This window comes from Neurospora hispaniola, assembly GCF_033458365.1.
Source record: "Neurospora hispaniola strain FGSC 10403 chromosome Unknown B0T23scaffold_2, whole genome shotgun sequence".
Lineage (NCBI taxonomy): Eukaryota > Fungi > Ascomycota > Sordariomycetes > Sordariales > Sordariaceae > Neurospora > Neurospora hispaniola.
The window spans coordinates 4,131,757-4,154,057 of NW_026944407.1; the positions used below are offsets into that span (position 1 = coordinate 4,131,757).

The window sequence follows — 22,301 nt, forward strand, 5'->3', positions numbered from 1 at the left end:
ACGTGACAACTTCTGGCAAAACGACCACGGCGACGACTACTATGCTTTCGTCATCTTTGGTTTGCAAAGTGTCTGATCATTGTTCTCAATAGCAAATTCATTCTACTTCGGATTCGGATGACATCTATACGCTACTCGGTAGAACCAACCGATAGAAATGAGCGCCGGCAACGGATGAGACCATAATACTCGTCTCGGCGTCAAATCCAAAGTCGCTTTTCCCAACATCAAGAAGACCCTGGGTTTCGACAACAATTATCTAAATTATGATTCAAGCAATTTTCTATGCCAGGTTCTTTCCAAAAGAGGGTACATATAGCCTGCCTTGCCCGTCACTCATCAAAGTCATTTGCCCACCCATTTTTATTGGGTCTGGCCAAGACAGCCCAAAGACGAAGTGTAGTGAATCTCAAGCTAACCAGTGGCACTTTTCCCTAACTCAGGAACCAAAATCGTCGCACAAAGTCCACCGGGCTCAATCGTGCCAGTTCCACTTCCAGAAGGCACCAATGGTCCCCTCAACAGGAAACCATGTCTCTTCGACTTCAGCGTGCTCCAGGAGTACATCATCCCGCGCAAGGCCTTCTGCAACCGCTTCATCACCGTCAATGACCCGGACGGCAAGTACGTCATCCTGGGATACCCCGTCTCCATTCCGGACCCGCGGTACGACCGGAACGAGTTCATTTTCAACTTCGGGCTCGTCATCAGTTGCGACGTGGTGGACCAGATCCCCTATGAACGCGTCGTAAGGAGGCTGGCGGCCACCTTTGCCGAGATGGAGAAGCAGGACGGCTACCTGAGCCAGGACGCGGCCACGAGGGGCGGAGCGGTCGCAGTTCATGGATATGGCAATGGCGGCGGCCGTTGGGTGGACGGGGACGGGAATGAGATGGTGAGTATGCGGCGGCCGATAGAATCGTTGCTGGAGATTGTGAAGGAGGATCTGAATAACTATGGAGAGTGCATGATTCCCATTGGTATATCTCCCTACCTATTCACCCCCCTTCATCACCCCAGTCACAAACAATGCTGACCGTTTCAAAATAGACGACGCTAACACAATCAACATGAAACTCTTTCCTCACCACGTCAACCCCCCTGAAGTCAAAGGCTGGCACGTCCCCGTCGCCAAAATGAAGTTCGCCGACGTCGTCGACCCAACCTGGGATCTAACCCTGCAGCGCGTCGTCGCCCATATCGATGGCGTTTCCGACGTGCGCCGCATTGCTCTGGCCTCCGGCGTCTCCCTCGAGCTGACCCAGCTCGCCCTTCGCCACCTGCTCTACTACGACACCATCCTGCTCCTAGACATGTTCTTGTTCGGCGCGTGCTACGCCCCTCGCCCGGGGATCCACGACTTCATCGCCAACGTAGGCGGCATGGTCGACGAATGTGCTAACTACGTCTGCGTCGGACCCATCGATCCGTCTCCCAGCAGCAACAACACCGGCACCGGCGCCGGACCTTCTTCTTCTTCTTCCTCCGACAACTACCACCGTCTCCGTTCTGTATCTGGAAGCACCACTTTCCACAACCACAATCCCTCCAACCTCTCCACCTCTGCCAGCACACGCCACAGCCACCTCTCCCCCTTTGGCCTTGGCCCAGGAGGTGGTTCCGACCGCGATCCCAGCCCTTATGCCCAACACCACCTCTCCCCCGTTCATGAACGCAAGCCCTCCACCTCCCCCCGCAACCCCTCCTCCAACATCCACACCTCCTCCTCCCCACCGTCTAACAAGCCCCCACCACCCAACGGATACCGCATATCCAACTACATGCTAATCCGCCTAATGACCACCTTTTGCGTCGGCAAAACCGTGGCCGAATGGCTCAAGGGCCATATGGACTCCGGTTTCGACGTCCTGCGATACGTAGACGTTCGCCGCTTAGTTCAATTTGGCGTCATCAAGGGGTGTTTGTACAGGGTGCACAAGTATGTTATCTCAAAACAGTATTTGGCTGCGCTAGCTACGGGGTTGGCTAGGCCTGTTTCGCCATCCGATACCGGAACTGGCACAGGAAGAGGGAAAAGTGGGAGGGGGTATGGCGAAGGGGAAATGGGGAGGGAACATAAAGTGGCGGTGCCGGGCGGACATTATGATACCTACCGTGAACCCGGGAGTCATGGGGGTCCGGGGGGAAAGGGGTCGAACAACAAGAAGATGGCGATGATGATGAAGGCTAGTGGGGATCCGTTGCAAAAGTATATGGATGGACGACATTGTTTTGATCAGATCATGACGGAGAGGAACATGACGGACGCGGAGATTATGGATAAATTGAGGAACTTTCCGGTGCCGGCTGGGGATTTGACGGTGCTTTATCGGTAGAGGGAATGACAGCATGAAAATAAGAATTGATTAGTGGTGTTGATAGTTAGCCCGGCTACTGTATGCGAACTCGTCTTCTTAGAGGACAAAAGAACCTTGTCGATTCAAGCAAGAGGAGACATGTTTGATTAAGATCGCTAAACTGTAAACATGTAAACCTCCCTACGTGAGGACACCCGCTGAAGGGGTGTTGTTTTGAGCATCGTCTCTGTGCTGGACTGTCCATCTTCCTCCTTAGCAACCATTATCACTAGATATTTCTCAATCAAATGTCTAGCACGGCCCAACAATGACCTCGCCAGAAGATAACACTGCACTCCCTGGACATCCTTCAATCCTCTATCCCCTCGACATGCTGTTGTTCATTGTGAATACCGCCGTATCCTTGAGGAACAGCAGATGACTGTCAATCTCCGGTCCACATCTCTGCACCGTCTAGTAAAGAAATTCAAGTTAAGAACCGCCCAGAAGGTGTTCGATAGCACCCTGTACGCTACCACCGCTGCGGCGTAGTGCAGCAACGTTCCGATCAAAATCGAAGAAGCCCATATCGTTGAGTTGACGCAGCTGCTCAGCATACCTCTCCTCTGGCGGCCTGTTGTCGGGAGGAGCAACGGGATTTCCGCCAAAACCACCCAAACCACCGCCACCAAATGCCTGCATCATCTGCTGCAAGGCCTCAGGCGAGATAGGGGGCAGACCAAAAGGGTTCGCGGCACCAGCCTGACCAGGCTGACCAGCACCTCCAAGCGCTCCGAACAAAGATGCCAACGGGTCTGCTTGCTGCCCAGACCCCGAAGTAGCGCCAGTAGCCGGAGCAGATGCGGCATCCCCGCTCCTGGCATTCTCGGTCGAAGCTCCGGTAGACGCAGGCGAAGCCCCCGCGGGGTTTCCAAAGAGCGCGGCAAAGGGATTACCTGCTGGGGGAGCGCCCGCCGGAGGAACACCAAATGGAAGAAACATGGCGAACGGGTTCTGCGCATCGGCATTCGCGTTGTTATTACCGGCACCGGTCGTCGCGTTCGGAGTGTTGTCCGTTACCCCGGGCGCTGGAAAGGCGTTGGCGCCTCCGCCCATCATCCTACGCATGCGTGCCGCCATGCGAAGTGCCTCCGGGTTCGTCATCATGTTGCGCATCATCGGAGAGTTGAGAAGCTCGCGAGCGCGATCAGCGGGCATGTTGGCCAACATCGGGTTGGAGGCAATCATCTGGTCAATGACGGCGGGGTTGTTAAACGCCTCGGCCATGACTTGGGCCATCGCTGGGTTCGAGAGCATGTTCGCGATTTCATCCTCGCTAGGAGGCGCGCCCATCTGTAAAACATCATTAGTAAACAGGTATGTAAATGGTCAAGGGGGCCGAGAAAGGGGTGGCTTACTCCTCCGTCCGGCCCAAACAGGTCTCGGCTTGGTAGCGGCACCTGACCGGCAAAGCGAGCGCCCGTGAGGCCAGCTAAAAGGTTATTCGAGGGAGTGCCGGCAGCCATGTTCTGAGGTATCGCGGGCTGAGCGGGTGTCGAGGTTGAGCCACTGCTGGCTGTCGCGGCGCTGGCTGGACGCTTAACCATGTGCACTGTGTTCATGTGCTTGATCTTGTAGAAACTGAGAACTTCATCGTCCTTCATGACCTTTCCGGAGTAGATGAGGCGTTGCTGCTCCGGCGAGATGTTCTCGTATTCCTCCCCCGCTAACAGGGTCTTGAGCTGAAGGACGGTCGCAGACTCGGCAATGGTGACTGTGTGGTTCTTGTCGCCTGAGCATTTTACTTTGAAGGTAATCTGGCCATCGCCGCCAGGATTTGAAGCCTCAGCCATGATTTCTGTCGGCTTTACGATCGGCAATGAAACGGTTAATGGCGGTCGTGGATGATGACGTTAGTCTCAGGGGAGCTCCGATCGCCCCTCGTTCGAGTTCAGCACTTCGTGATGGGATTATGTGAAAGCCTGCTGCAAAGGCGTTCGTATGGAATTACGAGAGCTTCGTGTGCTGGTGAAAGACGAGGAATGGTGATGCTACGAAAAAGTGTTTGTGTTGGGAGCCAAAGTAATTGAGTTGTTGTAATGTTGGAAGGTCACAGGCGGAGGCCGATAAGCGCTGCCGCCAACAGTGGCAGGTGGGTGGCATGGCATTAAGAGAGTCCATCCACGGCAGGCAGCAGACCCCACTACAAGCACCGAGGTTCTTGCCTTTTTAGGCTTCACTTCTGTCGTCCAACACGACTCCTCCCCTAACCCTACCAAGTGCATGCTACAGTACCTTAGTACTTCAGCTTTCCCACGAACGCCGGTCACTAGGCGTATACATACACTACATGGAATCGATGGATGATACGACGGTGTCTGATTGCAACTTTTGCGTGCCATACTATAGATGGTGAGCCACTATCTTGTCACCTACTAGTTCCAGTCAGCTGCGACACCTCGATACGCTCCTGCTCTTACGCCCATCCGCTTCTTTGAGGTTCTATCGGGCTCTCGGCATCCACATGACCTGACACCTGACCGTTTCCTCTCCATCTTATCAGCTCGTCCAGTAGCTTTGTTATCGCATGTGTGTGATGGGGACAAGGGCACTGTCGATTAGCTGCTGCTTCGAACCAAATCCATGTACCTTCTAAACTAATCGACGAGGGCGAATCGTCTCACTCTATCCCTTGACAAACCTAAACCTCTTCTCTGGTTTCGAACAAACTTTCTTCAGATGGCAGACACTTCATCACTTCTGCCTACACTCTTATTCTGGAGGATGAAAGAAACTCAACGCTTCAAACCTCCTACTTTGATGCGCAATCAGCATTCTTAAAGGTTCAATGACCCTCAGCCGATAGCCGGTTTGGCGAGAATAATCTTTCGTTGAGGTCTTCCGTCAAGCCTGCCAACAAAATCGTATTCGCAAACTACTCACGTTTTCGGTTGATCAATAGCGTTTCTTGTTATGGCGGCATTATATGGGCTGTCGCGTTAACCTCAGCGAACTAGTAGGTAAAACATATGGACTATACCAGACAGGTATGTACAGCTCAGAGTGCATGGTCCGTGGACCATGCCAGGATACTCCAGGTAAGTGTATCAAGGATATCGAGCACCTGCTCCTTCACCGCCTTGGTGTACATCAAGACACATCTCTAACCGTACTTTAGAGCCTTCTTGCGGCGGGCCAAGCAAGGATACGACGTGCTTAAGCGACCATTGTCTTCCACGGACCTTTGAGATCATGAAACTATTACACTATGATAGGCTGTCCGTCAATGCGAGATGTCGACGCACTAGCAGCGAGCGCCACCACGTTGATGAGGATTCTTCTTCGTTCGTCCGTCTGAAGTGGAGTTGGCGTGGGCGAGGGCATGGACTGAGGAGGAGATCAGTGCTTCCCCAAGAGATGGCCCGTCAAGATAGAGCTGCTACGCGTGCGACGCCGGTCATGTGGGTTGTTGTATACGGGATTCAGCGGACAGGCGCTGCCTGAATCGATCTCGTGAAATGCAGCCTTCCGGTTCTGGACTTCGAAGAGATCCAATCTCGGGCTTCCTTGGGGAAAGGCTGTGCTGCCACGTTGGACCGAAACTTGTCGACAGACGACACCAAGATTCCAAGGATCTAATGGAATCTTCCTTGCTCGTTAGCAAGGTCTCAAACTCTTTGCGGCGTGGATAGGCATGCTTGTCCTGTATTCAGCCGAAATGCTATTGGGCTCGCAGCGAAAGCCATTTCGAGCGAAATGCATAGCCAACATAGACTGGAGGAGGAAGACCTGGATGGCTTCTCACTTCCAGATCTGCAATGGCAAGTTCCTAATCGCTGCATGGATACGGCATTTGCGTGGAGAAGATGCTACTTTCGACAACAAGGACCGAGAATAGAGGACTGCTTGACTTCCACGCTAAGCAACATGGAAGGTCCCGCCCGCTGCATGTCTTTCAGCTACAGATGGTCTTTTTTCCATGCCGGCAAGCCACATGAGAAATTGGACGCAATAGGAGTCATCATATGGACGTACGAGGCACTCTTCGAGGACTCCTGCTCTTGAACTTCCATGATAACCACTCGCGGTTTCGGGCAGGGCGCATCGGAGAAATACCGACCAGCTGAGAAGAGCTTACCATGGCACGGCTGGCGGTTGTGTAACTGGAGGTGCAGCATCAAGTACCAAGAGGTCGCATGCAACTTTCTGTCTCCGAACAAGGGGGTTTCCCTGAGCTCTGTTGCTGCACTGACTGAAGGAACACATGACAGCTCTCCACGGTTGAAGCTTGACAGTCGACAGCAAGCCATTTTAGGCTGGTTCCTGAACGCCGGCGGGTGTGCTTCGATTTGTTGAGTTGACTGCATGATGCGTCCTCTAGTGACCCAAGAAGTGGCCACGCACGAAGCGGATGGAATTAAGCAATGCTGTCCGTATCCAATACTTGCGTTGAATTGGGCACCTGCATCAACAGCAGCCTTGTGTAAGTGACTCGGGTTTTAGGAGCGGCGTGGAACACGTCACAACATGGCGAGGACATCGATTTCGTGGGGGCACACAAAGAAAGAGATCGGAGGTTAAGGCGTTGAGACCAAGAGTGTCGGACACGCAGTGAGGCTTTGTGTTTGCTGTGTCAAGGTAGGTTGAGGGTGTGAGGTTGAGGTTCCTACTACCTGTATTCATGATGCCCTGCTCCTTGGCGTGGTAGAAAATCGCAGGCACAGAAGCCCAAATGGACGGGAGCTGGCCAGTGGCAGGGTTAGGTACGGGCAGGTACCTAACGCTACTAGCTGTACCCTAACAAAATCCTCACTGACGACAGGGGCTTTTACCTCTACTGCCCAGTGATGACTAAGTTACCTACCTCTATGGAAGGGTCTCTCAGGAACTGCCATGTGGAAGACACTGCTTGGGCCGTGTGTTTTAGGACATTGCATCATTCCAGTCCAAATTGGGCTTCCTCGTCATCGTTCAACCGGCGCCAAAATACTAATGATTTCTCGAAACAGCAATGCCATCAAATTCGAGCAGATACCCCTACTTCAGCTTAGCCTCTGTTGGGTGTCTCATCTCATAAGATCCGTTGTCGAGACATTGCACAACGGCCAGGAACGTGGCAACGAGACAGGGAGAAGAGGTACCAGCAAGGGTAAGTACCTCTACTTACACTGGGCGCATTTGACAAACTCACCCCTCTAACCCTGGTCGTGACCTTTGTGCTGTTCACTCCTTCCAGCGCAAGGAATTGAACGGATGCCACGATCGCAATCATGTCATCGCGCCTGCCCTTTCAAGGCTATGACCAAGCCACCATGAGAACTCGCTTCCAATTTCAATTCTCTGTCTTGGGGCGGGGAAGATTGGCCTGAGTGTCAAACTTCCCCGCCCAGATGGGCCTCAAAGTCAGGCTTCACTCACTTCAACCTTGCACCCAGCTCTCACTCGACGGCTTCCACTAGGTTCGCTTCCTTCAGAATAGATCAAGCTTCCAACTTCCCCACGATGGCCGTGGAGCACAGTCTTCCCAACCGCATGATCCCAGCTAATAGATCGACAATCGACGGCCAGGTTTGGAATAGTCGCAGGCTGATGCCGTAAAAACTTCCGAAAACCCCTTCTGTGTACCAGATAACCAGTCACTAGCACCCTCGGACGTCAACCGGCCACCTCGTTTCTTCGGAATCTTTGTCCATACACGCCTCACACACGACAAGTGCGAGCCAGCCGGGTGCCCCAGCTCATGGACCCTCGAGTTTCCGAGATCATGGGAGGGCCCCGCAGGTCTATCCAGGAAATTTGCTTTTGCCGCTGGCGAGTGCTACATCTGGGGGTGGGTTCTCCGGAGAACAGGCCGAAGTTGATCATATCCACATGCGAGGATGACCATGACACAGAGGGTAGTTACCATATGCCCCTGCTAAGCACAATCCAGGTTCAGAATTTGTTGGGCGAAAATCACCAAAAGTCATCACCCGCGAGCTCAAATCTTCAACTTGCAAAGACGTGGACTTATGTGAAACCCTTCAGAACTGACTCCAGGTGCAGATTAGTTTCGCAAACTGAAGCCCAATGGCCGAGTCAAGGCAAGGTCTCCCAATGCCACAGGTCAAGGATTTGTTGACAGTGAAAATGGCATGAAATTAGACGGGAAAAGTCAGCCCTAGGAAATCTTGACTACGACCCAACCACCACAAAAGATTCCGGTCACCGACTTCTACATCTCATTGGAACCTTCAGTGTTAGCCGCCTGCAGTCTCGTTACATTTTTCCCACTCTTTTCGTAAAGTGTTTCACTGGTCTTGTGGATACGCAGCGGTGCATCTCTGGCGTGCCCATAGAGGTACCGCTTATCCTTTCCTTTCCTCGATACACCCTCGCAGACAACGTCATGTCATGCAGCAACTAGGGCTTGCGAATTCCGATCGTTGAGCCAACTCGGGTATCCGCGTTGCTCCACTGCCATGGGTAAGTTGTCTGTTTGGTTTGCTCACCGTCCCATGAACCCCAAGGTCTGGGAACCAGCTGTCCCAGCAGAAGAAGGGTACCTGGTTATATAGACGCACAACAGGGCAATCTGCCACTCTTCTTCCGTTCTTGCTGCCCGACCAGCAGCATCTCAAACACATCGGTCCAACAAAAATGAGCTGGCACAAGCCTCATTCATCAAGTTTCCGGTACTTTTTCCCTAGTTCTTGTATTCATAAATGAGCGCCATGGTCGTGTCCGCTTCTCCATGTTTTGAGGGTTCTCCATCCGTCTCCTCCATCGTCTCCTGCCCGATCCCTCAATCGCTACCTGGTCTTGATCATCACGCGTAGAAGAGTCCGCATTGACCATGAGCTTCCCCTCCGTTTCTCGCAAGTCGCGCATCACAAGCGCGGCCAACGTTCTCTACAACAATGCCGTATATTGGCCGAATCACAGCGTGTACCGAGGTGACACTCCTGGTTCACTCAACTATGGATGCATCAACCGTGTTTACTATGCCTTTGCCAACATCATGGCAGACGGAGGGGTGTTTGTAAGTTTGTTCCGACGCCATCTTCCATCGTTAAGCACTTCAGCTGACTTGTTTCGGTAGCTCAGCGATGAGTGGGCAGATGTCACAGCGCCTTGCGATGGTGTCCAAGGGGCTCTCGGGTCCTTGATGCATCTCAAGCAGAAATATCCCCATCTGCAAGTGGTCTTATCCATTGGGGGCGGCGCTTCCAGTGAGACATTCGCACTGGTGGCTTCCAGCGCCATCCTCCGTGACAACTTTGCACAGTCCGCTCGCGGCCTGGTGGAAGCATCCGGCCTGGATGGAATAGACAGTACGGCTCCTTCTCCTTCGCCTCATCTCGCCTCGCCCAGTATCGTAGCCAATGACCACGTACGCGTGAGAAGGCCCAGCCACTCTTGCCTCGTCACACATGTACAAATCCCCAATGATGTTGTTGAGATGTTTGACTGACAGTACCAGTTGTATGGGACTACCCCTGCTCCCCACAACAAGGAAGCGATTTCGTATCTTTACTGGCCGCGATCCGCGTCCATCTTCCCGAGGACCGTTACCTGCTCACCGCTGCTCTCCCTGGGGCCAAGTCCATCTTGCAGAATATCAATATGCGGCAGGCAGCTGAATACTTGGACTCCATTAACTTGATGGCGTTTGACTATTTTGGGTCTTGGTCACACAGAAGTGGGCATCACTCCCAGCTCTACGCAATGAATAAAGAAGAAGCATCAGGGGCGTCGAGTGTGCAATATCTGATGGCTTCCGCTGTCCCGGGCAAGAAAATCTTGTTTGGAATCCCTCTCTTTGGCCGCAGCTTTCTTCACGCGAGCGGCTCAGGCCACAAATTTCAGGGTGCCGGGGGCGGCGACGACGGATCCTTCGAGTATTGTCAGCTACCACGACGAGGAACGAAGGAACAAGTTGACAAGCGGGCCGTTGCCGCCCAGTGTGTGGGCGGAGACGGTGGGTTCGTCACTTACGATAATCCGGATACAGTGAAGGCCAAGGCCACTTTTTGTAAGCAAAAGGGACTCGGTGTAAGTTGCTCCCACAGTTCCCGATCTTTTATTGGCCACTGCTCCCACGGAGTACCATACTTTTTCCTCCCAGACACTCAGCTTGATGAGCCGTTCTCCAGTCCAAAAGCATATGGCTGATGCTTTTCTCATCCAGGGTCTTTTTTACTCGAGCGCGCCATCGGATGTTAAAGACAGTAAACGGAGCTTGATTGCGGCGGGTTTCCGAACACTGCATAGCTCTTGAGTGTCATGACAGCAACGTGAGCTGAAACACAGACAGCCACTGTAGTCTAGAGCCCCCCCTGCCCGCTAATGTGGTCGTCCCGAGGCTCTGCATGGCCTTACTTGTTCAGCGAAGTGTGGCTGACTTCTGTCATTGGACGCCATTTCGGTTGGCGTCTCTGCATGCGTCGCTCTACCACGAATGACACCTTGGTACCTTTTTGGGCATCGGAGTCGTGGCGCTCGATTCTTCGCATAACACCAAGCTCGCCCGTTGATGGATGGAGCGTTGATCATCGACTTCAAAAGGACAACCCTTGTAACGAGTACACAGCCTTTTTCTTTTTTGTGTTTTCTAGAGATACCATGTTCGCATTTTGTTTGCTCTTGTTCTCTCGCTTCGTCTCTTCTTCTTTTGTTCTTGGTATTGTTTTTTTCATTTTTTTGTTGAGGCGCCCTTTCTATCTCTCTCATCTTCTTTCTGGTATGTTTTCCACACAGTTCAGAAGTATTCGTGTTTAGGAGTTCGGTTTCAACCATTCATATTGCAGTACCCTCAAGTGACGAGGGGTTCGCTTCGCTGTAAAAGGACATACCAAATCAGAGGGGCAAGCGACTTGGCAGACCTGGAGTTGTATAGTGTTTCTTTTGTTATGGATAGACTGCTGGACAGGAAGCAATTCTCGAAAAAAAAAAAATCTATTTCTCACCACTCAGGACCTGTCATGTTGCCTAACGCTCCCTCATCTAACAACGGGTGGTGGTGATGGTGAAATCCACGGGCAAGCTTTTTGGCGCATATTGGGTGTCTTGGTCCCTACATGTCTCGATGCTCTCCCGTCTGCCTCCAATCAAAGACGATATTCTGTTATCCAATTTATCCCACCGAGCCCACCTCCCACACGTGGCCGTGGATTTTCCAACGAGATATCATTTGGTTTCATTCCGGAAACTAAAAGTTGGACAGAACAATAAACATTCGCATGCCCGTCGTGCAAAGATATTTGCTCGCTTAACCGGAACGCCGAGGACATCCAGACCTCCAAACCATATTCAACGTCGCTGCCGAAAAGGAGTCTAGGACCCAATGTAGAACTCTGAAATCACGTGCTTCTTACGGTAATGACTACGCCAATGTAAGTGTGCCCGTGTCATTGGCTGGTTCGAAAGCCAGCCACGTTGGTGGCACACATAAGACGGGCCAGACACTACACATCCAGCTGAGCAGCCTACTCAGGGGTGCATGAACCCAATCGTCAATGGTTAGAATAACGTCTACAGTATATCGAAGAGCATGTTGCGCAAAAGCTCAAGTACCGTGTAAGCTGAGACGGAGATGTCCTGTGCCTGTCGGGTTACGACACAGAACTTGGCGTGCGCTCGGAGAAAGAAGGATGGAGGAAAAAGTAAGGTGAAGCTATGTGAACCTGTCCAACTCTACCAGTTGAGCTGAGAACGGAAGAGGAGACAAAAATGAGAAGATCTCCCGAAGAAATATATCGTTGTGCACAAACCATCTGTCAACCCCAAAACAGCCGCCTCCTCATACTCTTCAATTTGGGCTAACTTACCAAGCAACTTGGCGTTTGCGGCTCTGACGTTGATGCACATAAGAAACAACACGGGACTGAAAACAAGGCGCACCTGTTTGGCAATGCAAATGTCGAACGAGTTCCACCTGGATCTGCTTTGCTGGCACGAACGCCGACCAAATTTTTGTTTTTTTCTTCTATTCAAATTTTAATTTTTTTTTTCTTTCAATTCTTCGCATAAACTTTATCTTCGATTCCACACGCTCGATGCTTATTTGCTACCGTGCTGTTGGAAACCCAAAGAACTAACGGTCGACGGGAGAGAGGTGTCGAGTTGGGTTGAAACGCAGGGCGACACTCCAAGTGGACTCTCTCTCTAGGTACAGTATGTACATACATAGTTCGATCGATGGTTGTATCAGAACGTTGCAAAAGGTTGCAGATGTTGCAGAGGACGATCATGAAACAAGGAAGTGAACAGGACGAACGAAAGATGACGGCGCAGACGAATGTCGTCCGTAGTGATGAAGAATTTATTCTACCTATCACTACAGATCTGTAGGTGAACGTGGCCAGATGTGAGATGGCCCATTGCGCCTGAACGATACCTTGTCAACTTCAACCTGCGTTGGCCATCTATCTACCATCCATTACCTGAAAGCAGGTCGATCGACCGAACTGTATGTCAGTCGTGGAGGAGATGTGAAACAAATCGCTAGGTACACCAATGTTAAGGAAAACTGATGCATTCGGTTGGTAGGACTGGAAGCCTCCGCCCACTCTGTAGCTCACGCCGGTGACAGCGGAAAGCTCATGGTGCGTGGGAAGACCGGAGCTGGAAAGAGGATGAGAGTACCCGAGAATGGAGCCGTGGAAGATTCCTGCGGGTAGAGCGGGAATGCCGATGGGTGCCGTCGGGTGCCGCCTTTGACGTGGGCGGGACGGCGGGGGCCCAACGGGGCACCAGACCTCGCCCGAAAACTCCCCGAAAAGCGGGAAGCTGGGAAGGTTCACCTTGGATTGCCCCATTCTTGGGAAAGGGAGCACAGGCCACCTCAGCAGGTACCTTGCAGGCCTCCCTCCTTGCTGCTGACAGCATCTCATTCCGCGATAAGATCCCATCAATTGATCCATAGCATCCCATCCCCATGTGGACACTTCAATAACACCGGGGAAAGCTACGGTGTAACAGCGGCCGAGAGTCCTGGATCCTGTTGCTTTCTGGAAGCGGAAGCCTCCTTTTTTCCTTTTTTTCTTTCCTTCGAGAATAGTCGAGATTCCGCATTCTTGTTCGTCTCTCGGGTGGGAAGCTAATGAATGATTGGGTTTCCCCGAGGACATCGTTTCCCACCACACAAAGCTGAGACTACTGCCCCTCGTTCCCTACTACCTCCAAAGCTGTCATCATGAACATCATTTTGGCGGAGCAGTTATCGCTTGATTCAGGTACGTGATTTATGATCCATTTACAGGTCTCAGCTATCACGAGCCCGTAGGGTCCTGGTTACTACTATTGGCACGTCATCATACTAAACCATTGTCGCCGCCGATCAGTTGAATACGACCCGATCGCACACCTCAACCTCCTCTTCTCCCACCCGTCCACCGTCTCTTCCGTCGGCCGCGTATCGTCCACCCTCCAGCGACATAAGGATGAGCTCACCAAGTCGATCGACTCCCTCGAAACCGCCCAGGCCTACGGGCCCGACTCGTCGCTCGAGCGCATGCAGTCCGCCCAGGCGGAGCTGGCCTCCTTATTCCAGCGCATCGAGAGCGTCCGCAACCGCGCCCTGCAGACCGAGCGAGACATCACCACCATGACCGCCGACATCAAGCGACTCGACGGCACCAAGCGCAACCTCACCCACAGCATGACCGCCCTCAAGCGCCTGCAGATGCTCACCACCGCCTACGACCAGCTCCGAGGCCTGGCAAAAACCCGCCAGTACCGCGAGTGCGCCGGCCTCCTACAGGCTGTGCTACAGCTGATGCGCCACTTCAACAGCTACCGAAGCATCGAACAGATTGCCGTCCTGAGCCGAAACGTCAGCGAGCTACAACGCGAACTCCTGGAACAAGTGTGCGAGGACTTTGAGCTGGCGTTCGCCAAGGGCGAGGTGGCTGCCCGGCGCGGCATGCTGGCGGAAGCTTGTCTGGTCATGGACGCGCTAGGGGAGCAGGCAAAGGCGCGGTTGATTACGTGGTATGTCAACACTGAGCTGCGCGAGTACCGATCCGTTTTCCGGGGCAACGACGAGGCAGGTAGCTTGGACAACATAGGGCGGCGCTATGCCTGGTTCCGACGGATGTTACAAACACACGAGGGCGAGCATGCTGCCATCTTTCCGGCGCACTGGCGCATTAACGAGACGTTGTCGATGGCGTTTTGCGATGGTACCAGGGAGGATTTCAAGGGGATACTGGAGAAGAGCATGCGGAGGACAGATGGAGGCACCAACAAAATTGACGTCAATCTGCTGTTGAATTGCTTGCAGGAGACGATGGACTTTGAGCAGAGCCTGGAGCGCCGGTTTTCGAGCGAAGTCCGGGCTAGCATCGATACCTTGAGCTCGGCGGATGATCGGGTATCGAACTTCAATGGCTCTATCTCTGTCGCATTCGAACCGTATCTAAGTCTATGGGTAGAGTCGCAGGATAAGACTCTGGCTGGGATGATACCCAAGTACAAGTCACAACCGCTGATACCGCCAGACGAGGAGTTCTCTCCGCAGGCGGTCATCCCCTCGGCCATTGAACTCTTCCATTTCTACAAGCTCACTCTTTCGCAGTGCGCCAAACTGTCTACGGGTGAGCGGCTGTTGGATCTGGCCAAAACACTAGCGAAGTACTTGGACGAATACGCACAGCAAGTACTCTTTACACTCCTCCAGCGCGGAGGACTACAGGGGCCTCCGGTGCAGGACATCATACTGGTTCTCAACACTGCGGATTTTTGGCACACCAATGCCAACCAGCTTGAAGACAACATCAAGAAGAGGATCGACCCCGAAATGGCGTCCAAGGTTGATCTCTCGACCCAAGCAGATACCTTCATGGGCGTTGCTAGCGCGGCCGTACTCGCCTTGGTGCACAAGGTAGAGGTGGACTGCGAACCGGCATGGCGAGAGATGAAGAACACGAACTGGAGCAGGATGGAAAGTGTCAGTGATCACAGCTCGTACGTGAGCGAGCTGCTGAAGAACGTCAACGGCAAGGCGGCGGAGATTCTCCCGCTGGTGGTCAAGCCGCAGTATGCTCGCGCGTTCTGTGATCATCTGGTGGAGAACATAGCCAACTCGTACATCAGCAACGTGGTGCAATGTCGCCCTGTCTGCGAAGTCGGCGCTGAGCAGGTGAGCGGGCTTTTTCCCCCACTTCCCTTCACCCTTCTCCCTACCGAGCAAACCACAGAACCCTTTGCTAACACAACCAAAATAGATGCTTCTTGACAAATACATCCTGACCAAAGCCTTCGAAAACCTCCTCGCCTTCCACAACACGAACCACCCACCCCCCGGCACCCCCTCGGACCCCAACGCTCCACCCCCTCCTCCCCCTCCAGCAAGCTACATCAAGCGCGTCAACCAATCCATGACCAAGATCGACCCGCTTCTCAAAACCCTCCAAGTTCGCCCCTCCCCGCCTGAAGGGCTTGTCCAAGCCTACCTCAACCTCATTGGCGACTGCTCCGACGCCAACTTCAAGCGCATCCTCGAGCTCAAAGGCGTGCCGAAGAAGGACCACTCGCACTTGCTCGAGCTCTTCTCCATCCATCGCGAGGGGGCAGGCGTAGGCCGGACTTTGGTTCAAAACTCCCCGCTTCTAACGCCGTTGTTTGCTTCCATGGGAAGCGGCATCAGCATCGGCGGCGGGATAGCCCCAGGATTTGCGGCAGCAGGACATCATGCATCGCAGGGAAGTGGCAGCGTGACAAGTAGGTTTGATGCGGCGACGAGTCTGGGGGAGAAGTTGTTGAGTGCGGCGAGGGATATGAGTACGATGGAGCGGGAGGGGGTAACAAGTGGAGGAGGGGCAACAACAACGGCAAGCGATAAAGCTACAATTAATGAAAATTTGAAGAATATTGGGAATTTTTTCAGGAGAGATATTGGGGCTTTGGGAGCGAGGTTCGGGAAGAGGGATATCACGCCTACGGGGGCTGGTCATGATTAGACTACTTGGGCATGTGAGATGGGACGGGGCGGAGGAAGCGGAATCTCTTGGTTATGTGATGATATGGTCTATAAGATGTCGACTAGACCTAAGTACAGTTTAAACAAGCAATTCAAACACAAGTCCACCAATTTTCCCCTGATTTATAGCATGTCTGTTTACCTTATTGTCCTGTCTCATGGTAATCCCCGTAGCGCTACACTAGTCGAAATATAGCTTGCCAACGATATGACAAACGCCTCTTTCTCAATGGCATCTATTCAGATGGATATGTGTTGCCGTCCATGTCTCACTCACCTCGGTAGTGTCTACATGATCCAAACGAGCCTAGTGTAGACCCCAGGGGAACGCTTAGAGCTTTTCGCTTCCCACCAGTGGTCAAAAATGGCACCATGCCATCTGGATGCAGCAAGAGTCCCCGGACTCCGGAGAAGTTGGTAGCGAGGTAGCATTTGGATAAAAGTTATCTTACGATGGTCCAGTTCCGTCGGCCGTCGGAGGACGCTGTGAACTAAGCACTGCATAAGATGTAGTGTATGTAGATGGGTAGACCCATGAGGTAATACAAGACATGGCTGGCTGACTGGCTGCTGCCCGTTGAAAATGTGAAGGATAACGGTGTGTGTCTGTGTGCCGTGTAGGTGATGGAGAATGACCGTTGAACCGTTGTTGCCGAATCCGTCTGCTGAAAAGGTGTACATATGTACACTAGGTACCTATGTACTTAGCGGCCGCGGCTCCATGCATTGTCAATGGATTAATGCAATTGCTGTACACACTGACACACATGAGACATTCAATGAAGATGGAATGGAAAAGGGTCCAGACCGACCCGGCGGCCGGGGCAGGGACGAAGAAATGAGGAGAAATACGATTTTGGCAACATTCCAGAACCAAATGTAAGCATGACGAATCGATTATACACAAGGGCGATCTTGATGGCCGTTTCTTCTAGAAGGGAAAGAAAATGGGCTGATGATGGATCATTGCCCCTGGGACCCGACGCAGACAGGAGAACCTCCTGTCGCGGGCTGGGAACTTCCCTTCTTTTTTTCTTCAGCGGGAGTTGCACTTGGGTACGAGGGAAGGGTTGACTGTGGAGGCGGGGGTTTCCAATGGGTCCTGAGGGGTCACTTGTGCGGAAAGGACTTGCCAAGACCTGGGCTGCTCACCCATGGCGCCAGGTCCCGTTTGCTTGTCCTAGGTTACTGGCCTGACCTGAGACTGGCTGGCCACAGACCCCCCGCTCCGAGGACCCAATCAGAGCGACGCAATGGGCGTTGTTGCGGCCAGATCAGATCATTTACTGCATAAAACAGACCACCCCGAAGCCGCAACATGAATCGAGATATCGGCCTGTATCCGCTTTGTCGTCGAGGAGCCAGAATTATGATAGCATCGCCTGTTCGATGTCGCTCTCCCCTTCTTGCCGTGGGCTTTTCGCCATGAGGTGCCGGTCCATGGTAATGGTAGCCAGAGAGCGAAGCAGTGTCAGGTCTAGTCGAAAGAGGCGCTCGGAATTCCAGTCTTCCCCTTCCCCAAAAAAGACAACTACGACTTCAAGTTCCGTTTTCCCTTCCTTCACATACGACATCCTCCAGTCTACCTACCGGCTTTGGCTGCTAAACTAGTGTACAGCTCGGATATCAACAAGTACCCGATCCACTAACCGATTCTGCCGTTGACTGCCCGCTGTTGCTGTTACTGTTGTGGTAACTGAAGGAGCTAGCTACACTGTCGGAGTATCTCGCCGGGACTGCACCGACAACTCCGAATTGTCGTACTCTGTATACTTTTCCCGACTCGCCAGTCGGCTCCTAAAAGGCTGCTTACACCTTCTCTGAATTCACTGTGTGGTATTTGTCAATCCTCACTGCAGATCTGTGGTTGTCACACACACACACACACACACATACCGCCTGGCCACCAGCATACCGCATCGAAGCACATCAACTCTTGGTTCCGTCCATCGCAAAGTACCGGACGCTGCTCGGCTTCACATCCATACCCGCCAGCTGACCCCAAGACCGAGACGACGATTCGACTTTACAAGAAGCTTGGCCATAATCGAATACAATCCCCCCCCCCCCCGTCACCAGTACCGACAGAGTTGGCTGTTCACCTACTGCAGCGCCGCACCACGACCCCGCCCTATTACTAGGCTTTGCGCCAGCATCCAACTATCATTGGAGCCCCGGTATCGCGGCTCGATATCGTCCAGGAGTCGAACCAAATTCATCCCGTATCGTTCGAGAATTCTAGACGAGGGCCCCCCTTTGGCGAATCACACGGCGCCCCCCTTGTCACTGGCGCTTGGTGACAGCCTTATTCCATCTCGATCCGAATGCGTGAGCGAGGCTCAGCAGTATTGTTGCGCCCATTCCTTCCAACAAGTCAAAGCTTATCCAACATCACCCTTGGGACCTTTGCGTCCCCCAATTAATACAACAATGGCCCCCGGTGTCCTCGAGAAGCCCGCCGAGGAGCAACAAGGAGGCGACTTGCACATGACCAACGCTGCTGACGACAGCTGTGTCGACCGTCTCACCTTGTTGAGGAGTATGCCGGAACCGCCGGTAGAATGTCAAGTGTGCGTGGTCGGCGCCGGCCCGGCCGGCCTGATGCTGGCTTGCAACCTTGGCCGTTTCGGTGTCAAGGTGGAAGTGGTGGATGACAGGGCAGACCAGACCCCAGTGGGGAGGTAAGTTCACACCGCGCCGTCATGATCACCGGGCGAGGAACAAGAAAGTGGTTGTCTAACTTTGTGCAAAATACAACAGAGCCGACGGTCTGCAACCCAAGACGATCGAGACTTTCCGCCAGATGCGCCTGGCAGATCCTCTACTACAACGCGGCGTTCGAGTGTACGACATTGCTTTCTGGAGGAGTACAACGGACGAACCGCTCCACCGCCTTGGCCGAGAAATTCACTATCCCCCTATAATCGATGTGCTGGACCCGTACATTTTGTTGGTTCACCAGGGCATGGTGGAAAGTCTGTTCATCGAGGACTTGAAGAAGCGAGGTGTTGAAGTGCGGAGAAATACCGCTTTCGACTCGTATAGCGTGTGTGACGGGAACAATGGGCCGCTCCAGGTGAACTGCCTAGCAAATGTCACCCAGGATCGCAAGACCATATTGACGCAATATTTGGTTGGATGTGGGTCTTACCCCTGAATCTCCGCTGCCGTTCTGCCGCTGGCCGCTGCTGGCGGCGGCGCTGCCCCTGAAAAGGTCTTCGCTTAATGCTAACATTGATTCCGTTGCCTAGGTGACGGCGCGCACTCCAAGGTCAGGAAAAGCATCCCTGATGCCAAGCCCATTGGCCTATCGCAGCCCTCGCTGTGGGGCGTCCTTGACGGCGAGCTCGATACCGACTTCCCAGACATTTGGTCAAAGACGTTGGTCTATTCGCAAGAGCATGGCTCTATCTTGATCATTCCTCGAGAGCGGAACATGACCAGATTTTACATTGAGCTGAAGAGCAGCACAAAGGGCGACAGAAACTTGCTGGGGCAGGAGTTTGTGATGCAGCGCGCCAGGGAAATCATGGCGCCCTTTAGTGTCAAGTGGAAGTACATTGAATGGTTTGGTAGGTACCAGATTGGCCAGAGAGTTGCAAACCGCTTCCAGGACCCTCATACCCGGGCCTTCTTGGCTGGTGACGCTAGCCACACTCACTCGCCCAAGGCTGCGCAGGGTATGAACACGTCGATGCACGATGCCTGGAATATTGGCTGGAAGCTGAATTTTGCCGCCCGTGGCCTTGCGAAGCCCGCGTTACTAGAGAGCTACGAACAGGAGCGGAGGAAGATTGCGCTGGACTTGGTCAACTTTGACTATGAGCACGCTAACCAGATTGCCGGAGGTGACGCTGTCGCTCTGGCTGAAAACTTCAAGACGAACGTTCGCTTCATCTCCGGCATTGGTGCGGAATATGGTGAGAATGCTATTAACATGGTTGAGCCGCAGTCGTGGGTTATGGGTGACGCCAAGCCCGGCTGCTTGCTCCCGCCCGCAAAGGTTACTCGCTACTTGGACTCGAATCCGGTCGATGTCCAGCTCGATATTCCCATGCTGGGCCAGTTCCGGATTTACCTGTTGATGTGGGATGTCCATCAGTCGCGCATCTTTTTGGATGGTTTCTGCGCGGCTTTGAACTCGCCTGATTCTTTGATGAACCAGCTCTCGGCCGCCGCGAACATTTCGTACGCCAAGCAGCCCCGTCTGCCAGCTCCTGAGGATATCTATCTCCGTCCGGAGCGGTATACGGCCGTTAGCCATTTGTTTACTTTTGGTTTGATCAGTAAGCTGCACACATCGCCCCTCATACGTCAACCCACTTAGCTAACGGTCTTTCAGCCACCATGCCCAAGTCTGAAATCGAAATAACCGACCTCCCCGCTCTCTTCCAAGACAGCCGCTGGACCTTCTACCTTGACGACATTCCCGAGCTCGACACCCGCGGCCAGCTGTGCACCAACAAGTGGCTTGGCAGTCTCGGCCCGGGAGAGGTGGCCATCGTCAACGTCCGTCCCGATGGGTATGTTGGCTCTATCGGCAGGTGGGACTCGAGCGTGGATGATGCCGGTGAGGAGGCGGCCAAGTGGCTTGACACTTACTATGATCGGTTTTTGCAGGTGCCTCCTTCTCCTGCGATGGATTAGGAGGTTGATGCGGAAGAAAAGGGCGTGGCAGGGGACGAGGATGAGGAGGAAGAGGTTTGGATCCGAAGAATGATTGTGTGTGGCAAAGGAATAACAGTCAAAGAGGTACAGGAGGTGGTCACGATTGACAAGGAGATTGAGAAGAGAAATATGGAGTCTTTGAAGGAGATAGTGGAGAAGCTGGCGGCGGACTTTGAGAATTGGCCCCAGAGAGAGAGAGAGAGATGGCTGGAAAGGGTGGATTATATCAAGAGGGAAAAATTAAGGTTGGAAAATGAAAGCAACATGGCTGAGGATAACGAGAACTGGTTGGAGGAGAGTGTTGGGAATTGAAGCGGCGACAGGGTTGCTGTTGCTCAGGAAAACGAGAGAAAAGAAAAAGAGAGAAACACGGAAATGAGCAGACTAACGGGAATGACCAAGACGCAGAAAGGACACCTATCAAAGGACCTCGCGGAGTAAAGGCGGACTCGTGAGACTAGGTCTAGGCGGGAAATTGTTTGGTGTATAGATGGTATAGGAAGAACCATTGAGGGCTGGGAGGCAGGTTTGTTTACTTTTCTACTCATGCTGGAAGGACAATCGGGAAGGAAGATGGGGGGACAGAGCACTGGAGGGAGCATTTTGGTGTGGGGGTGTCGAGTGAGGGAAATATCCTTCTTTTCGTCTTGGTTTGGGTTGAGTGTTATTTCGGATCCCTGTGTTGGCGGTGTTTGGTTTGGCGTAGAGGAGTTAGACTTAGTCCTGTCACGTAACCTGCTTCCTGTATGTATGTAACGGGTTGACGAACTAAAAAAGAATTTGAGGACTGGAATAGAGCTCTCGTCTTCGACATGGAAACCCGGAAATGAACATGAAAGGAATTTGGAGAGTGACTGATTGAAGCGTGCTTCAACTATGCAGAGGAGGTGGATGACTTTCACAGTCTGGGGGTTCCTGAACCCACATCCACCGGAGCGGCCTGTTGAAGGACGGTTCGTCTACAGCCAGGTTTCTTTATTGAAGTTTCTTGGCCTCTCATTGGTCAATTGCGTGGCACGGCCCTACACTTAGTCAGGGCGTCTTGCCAAGCCATGCTTTAATTAGCTACTAACTTCGCAGACACTGCAGTATCAACGACAGTCCGCGCTAGAATGCATTGGGCGGGTCCTTCCATTTCTGAATTCCCGGCTTCCAGTCACTCTCTCGATATCGCCTATCGATAAGGTTATCGTCGTCCTCTGCCATCGAGCAACGCCAATAAAGCAATTCCAATGAAGCAATGAAGTGACGTAAAGCAATTGGGTGAGGGCGGCTATAGCCGTCCGAACAAGGAACGGTACAAGAGATGGAGATGCCCACGCTTCAACGAATACAGCGGGCGTTGCTTGAACTAGGGATCCAGCATCGCATCG

The 22,301-nt window shown here is 52.9% G+C and overlaps 7 protein-coding genes across 7 annotated transcripts; 5 read left to right on the top strand and 2 right to left on the bottom strand.

Annotated features, from left to right (window-relative positions):
* Position 1: 1 nt before the first annotated feature.
* Positions 2 to 2,444, top strand: B0T23DRAFT_333956 (nitrogen permease regulator 2). The gene is made up of 3 exons (XM_062835773.1): positions 2 to 309; positions 444 to 980; positions 1,051 to 2,444. Exons 1-3 carry the CDS (start codon positions 267 to 269, stop codon positions 2,334 to 2,336), a joined length of 1,866 nt encoding a protein of 621 aa, XP_062696017.1. The 5' UTR covers positions 2 to 266; the 3' UTR covers positions 2,337 to 2,444.
* B0T23DRAFT_309603 (uncharacterized protein) lies at positions 103 to 255 on the bottom strand (the record flags this gene model as incomplete). Its single annotated transcript, XM_062834529.1, has 1 exon — positions 103 to 255. A coding segment is annotated over one exon (153 nt), but the record flags the coding sequence as incomplete, so codon positions are not given.
* Positions 2,445 to 4,456, bottom strand: B0T23DRAFT_451944 (uncharacterized protein). Its single transcript, XM_062841129.1, has 2 exons — positions 3,716 to 4,456; positions 2,445 to 3,650 (listed from the first exon to the last, which is right to left on the bottom strand). The coding sequence occupies exons 1-2, from the start codon at positions 4,148 to 4,150 to the stop codon at positions 2,790 to 2,792; spliced, it is 1,296 nt and encodes a 431-aa protein (XP_062696019.1). The 5' UTR covers positions 4,151 to 4,456; the 3' UTR covers positions 2,445 to 2,789.
* Positions 4,457 to 5,124: 668 nt separating this feature from the next.
* Positions 5,125 to 5,963, top strand: B0T23DRAFT_93032 (uncharacterized protein). Its single transcript, XM_062841997.1, has one exon. The coding sequence runs from the start codon at positions 5,550 to 5,552 to the stop codon at positions 5,799 to 5,801; it is 252 nt and encodes an 83-aa protein (XP_062696020.1). The 5' UTR covers positions 5,125 to 5,549; the 3' UTR covers positions 5,802 to 5,963.
* Positions 5,964 to 9,132: 3,169 nt separating this feature from the next.
* Positions 9,133 to 10,557, top strand: B0T23DRAFT_393966 (glycoside hydrolase; the record flags this gene model as incomplete). Its single annotated transcript, XM_062838104.1, has 4 exons — positions 9,133 to 9,318; positions 9,379 to 9,610; positions 9,760 to 10,331; positions 10,405 to 10,557. The coding sequence occupies 4 exons, from the start codon at positions 9,133 to 9,135 to the stop codon at positions 10,555 to 10,557; spliced, it is 1,143 nt and encodes a 380-aa protein (XP_062696021.1).
* A 2,605-nt stretch (positions 10,558 to 13,162) lies between these two features.
* B0T23DRAFT_354077 (Vps53-like protein) lies at positions 13,163 to 16,369 on the top strand. The gene is made up of 3 exons (XM_062836120.1): positions 13,163 to 13,513; positions 13,622 to 15,420; positions 15,506 to 16,369. Exons 1-3 carry the CDS (start codon positions 13,474 to 13,476, stop codon positions 16,238 to 16,240), a joined length of 2,574 nt encoding a protein of 857 aa, XP_062696022.1. The 5' UTR covers positions 13,163 to 13,473; the 3' UTR covers positions 16,241 to 16,369.
* A 2,321-nt stretch (positions 16,370 to 18,690) lies between these two features.
* B0T23DRAFT_402845 (FAD binding domain-containing protein) lies at positions 18,691 to 20,907 on the top strand (the record flags this gene model as incomplete). The annotated part of the gene is made up of 4 exons (XM_062838718.1): positions 18,691 to 18,941; positions 19,021 to 19,400; positions 19,512 to 20,546; positions 20,603 to 20,907. The coding sequence occupies 4 exons, from the start codon at positions 18,691 to 18,693 to the stop codon at positions 20,905 to 20,907; spliced, it is 1,971 nt and encodes a 656-aa protein (XP_062696023.1).
* Between the last annotated feature and the right edge of the window lie 1,394 nt (positions 20,908 to 22,301).

Bases quoted from the DNA above. Each gene is read 5' to 3' on its own strand.
- B0T23DRAFT_451944 (XM_062841129.1), bottom strand. From the start codon at position 4,150: ATGGCTGAGGCTTCAAATCCTGGCGGCGATGGCCAGATTACCTTCAAA. The intron at 3,651-3,715 runs GTAAGCCACCCC...GATGTTTTACAG, and splicing joins TGTTTGGGCCGGACGGAGGA to ATGGGCGCGCCTCCTAGCGA.
- B0T23DRAFT_333956 (XM_062835773.1), top strand. From the start codon at position 267: ATGATTCAAGCAATTTTCTATGCCAGGTTCTTTCCAAAAGAGG. The intron at 310-443 runs GTACATATAGCC...TCCCTAACTCAG, and splicing joins CAGGTTCTTTCCAAAAGAGG to GAACCAAAATCGTCGCACAA. The intron at 981-1,050 runs GTATATCTCCCT...GTTTCAAAATAG, and splicing joins AGAGTGCATGATTCCCATTG to ACGACGCTAACACAATCAAC.
- B0T23DRAFT_93032 (XM_062841997.1), top strand. From the start codon at position 5,550: ATGAAACTATTACACTATGATAGGCTGTCCGTCAATGCGAGATGTCGA.
- B0T23DRAFT_354077 (XM_062836120.1), top strand. From the start codon at position 13,474: ATGAACATCATTTTGGCGGAGCAGTTATCGCTTGATTCAG. The intron at 13,514-13,621 runs GTACGTGATTTA...GCCGCCGATCAG, and splicing joins GCAGTTATCGCTTGATTCAG to TTGAATACGACCCGATCGCA. The intron at 15,421-15,505 runs GTGAGCGGGCTT...CAACCAAAATAG, and splicing joins GCGAAGTCGGCGCTGAGCAG to ATGCTTCTTGACAAATACAT.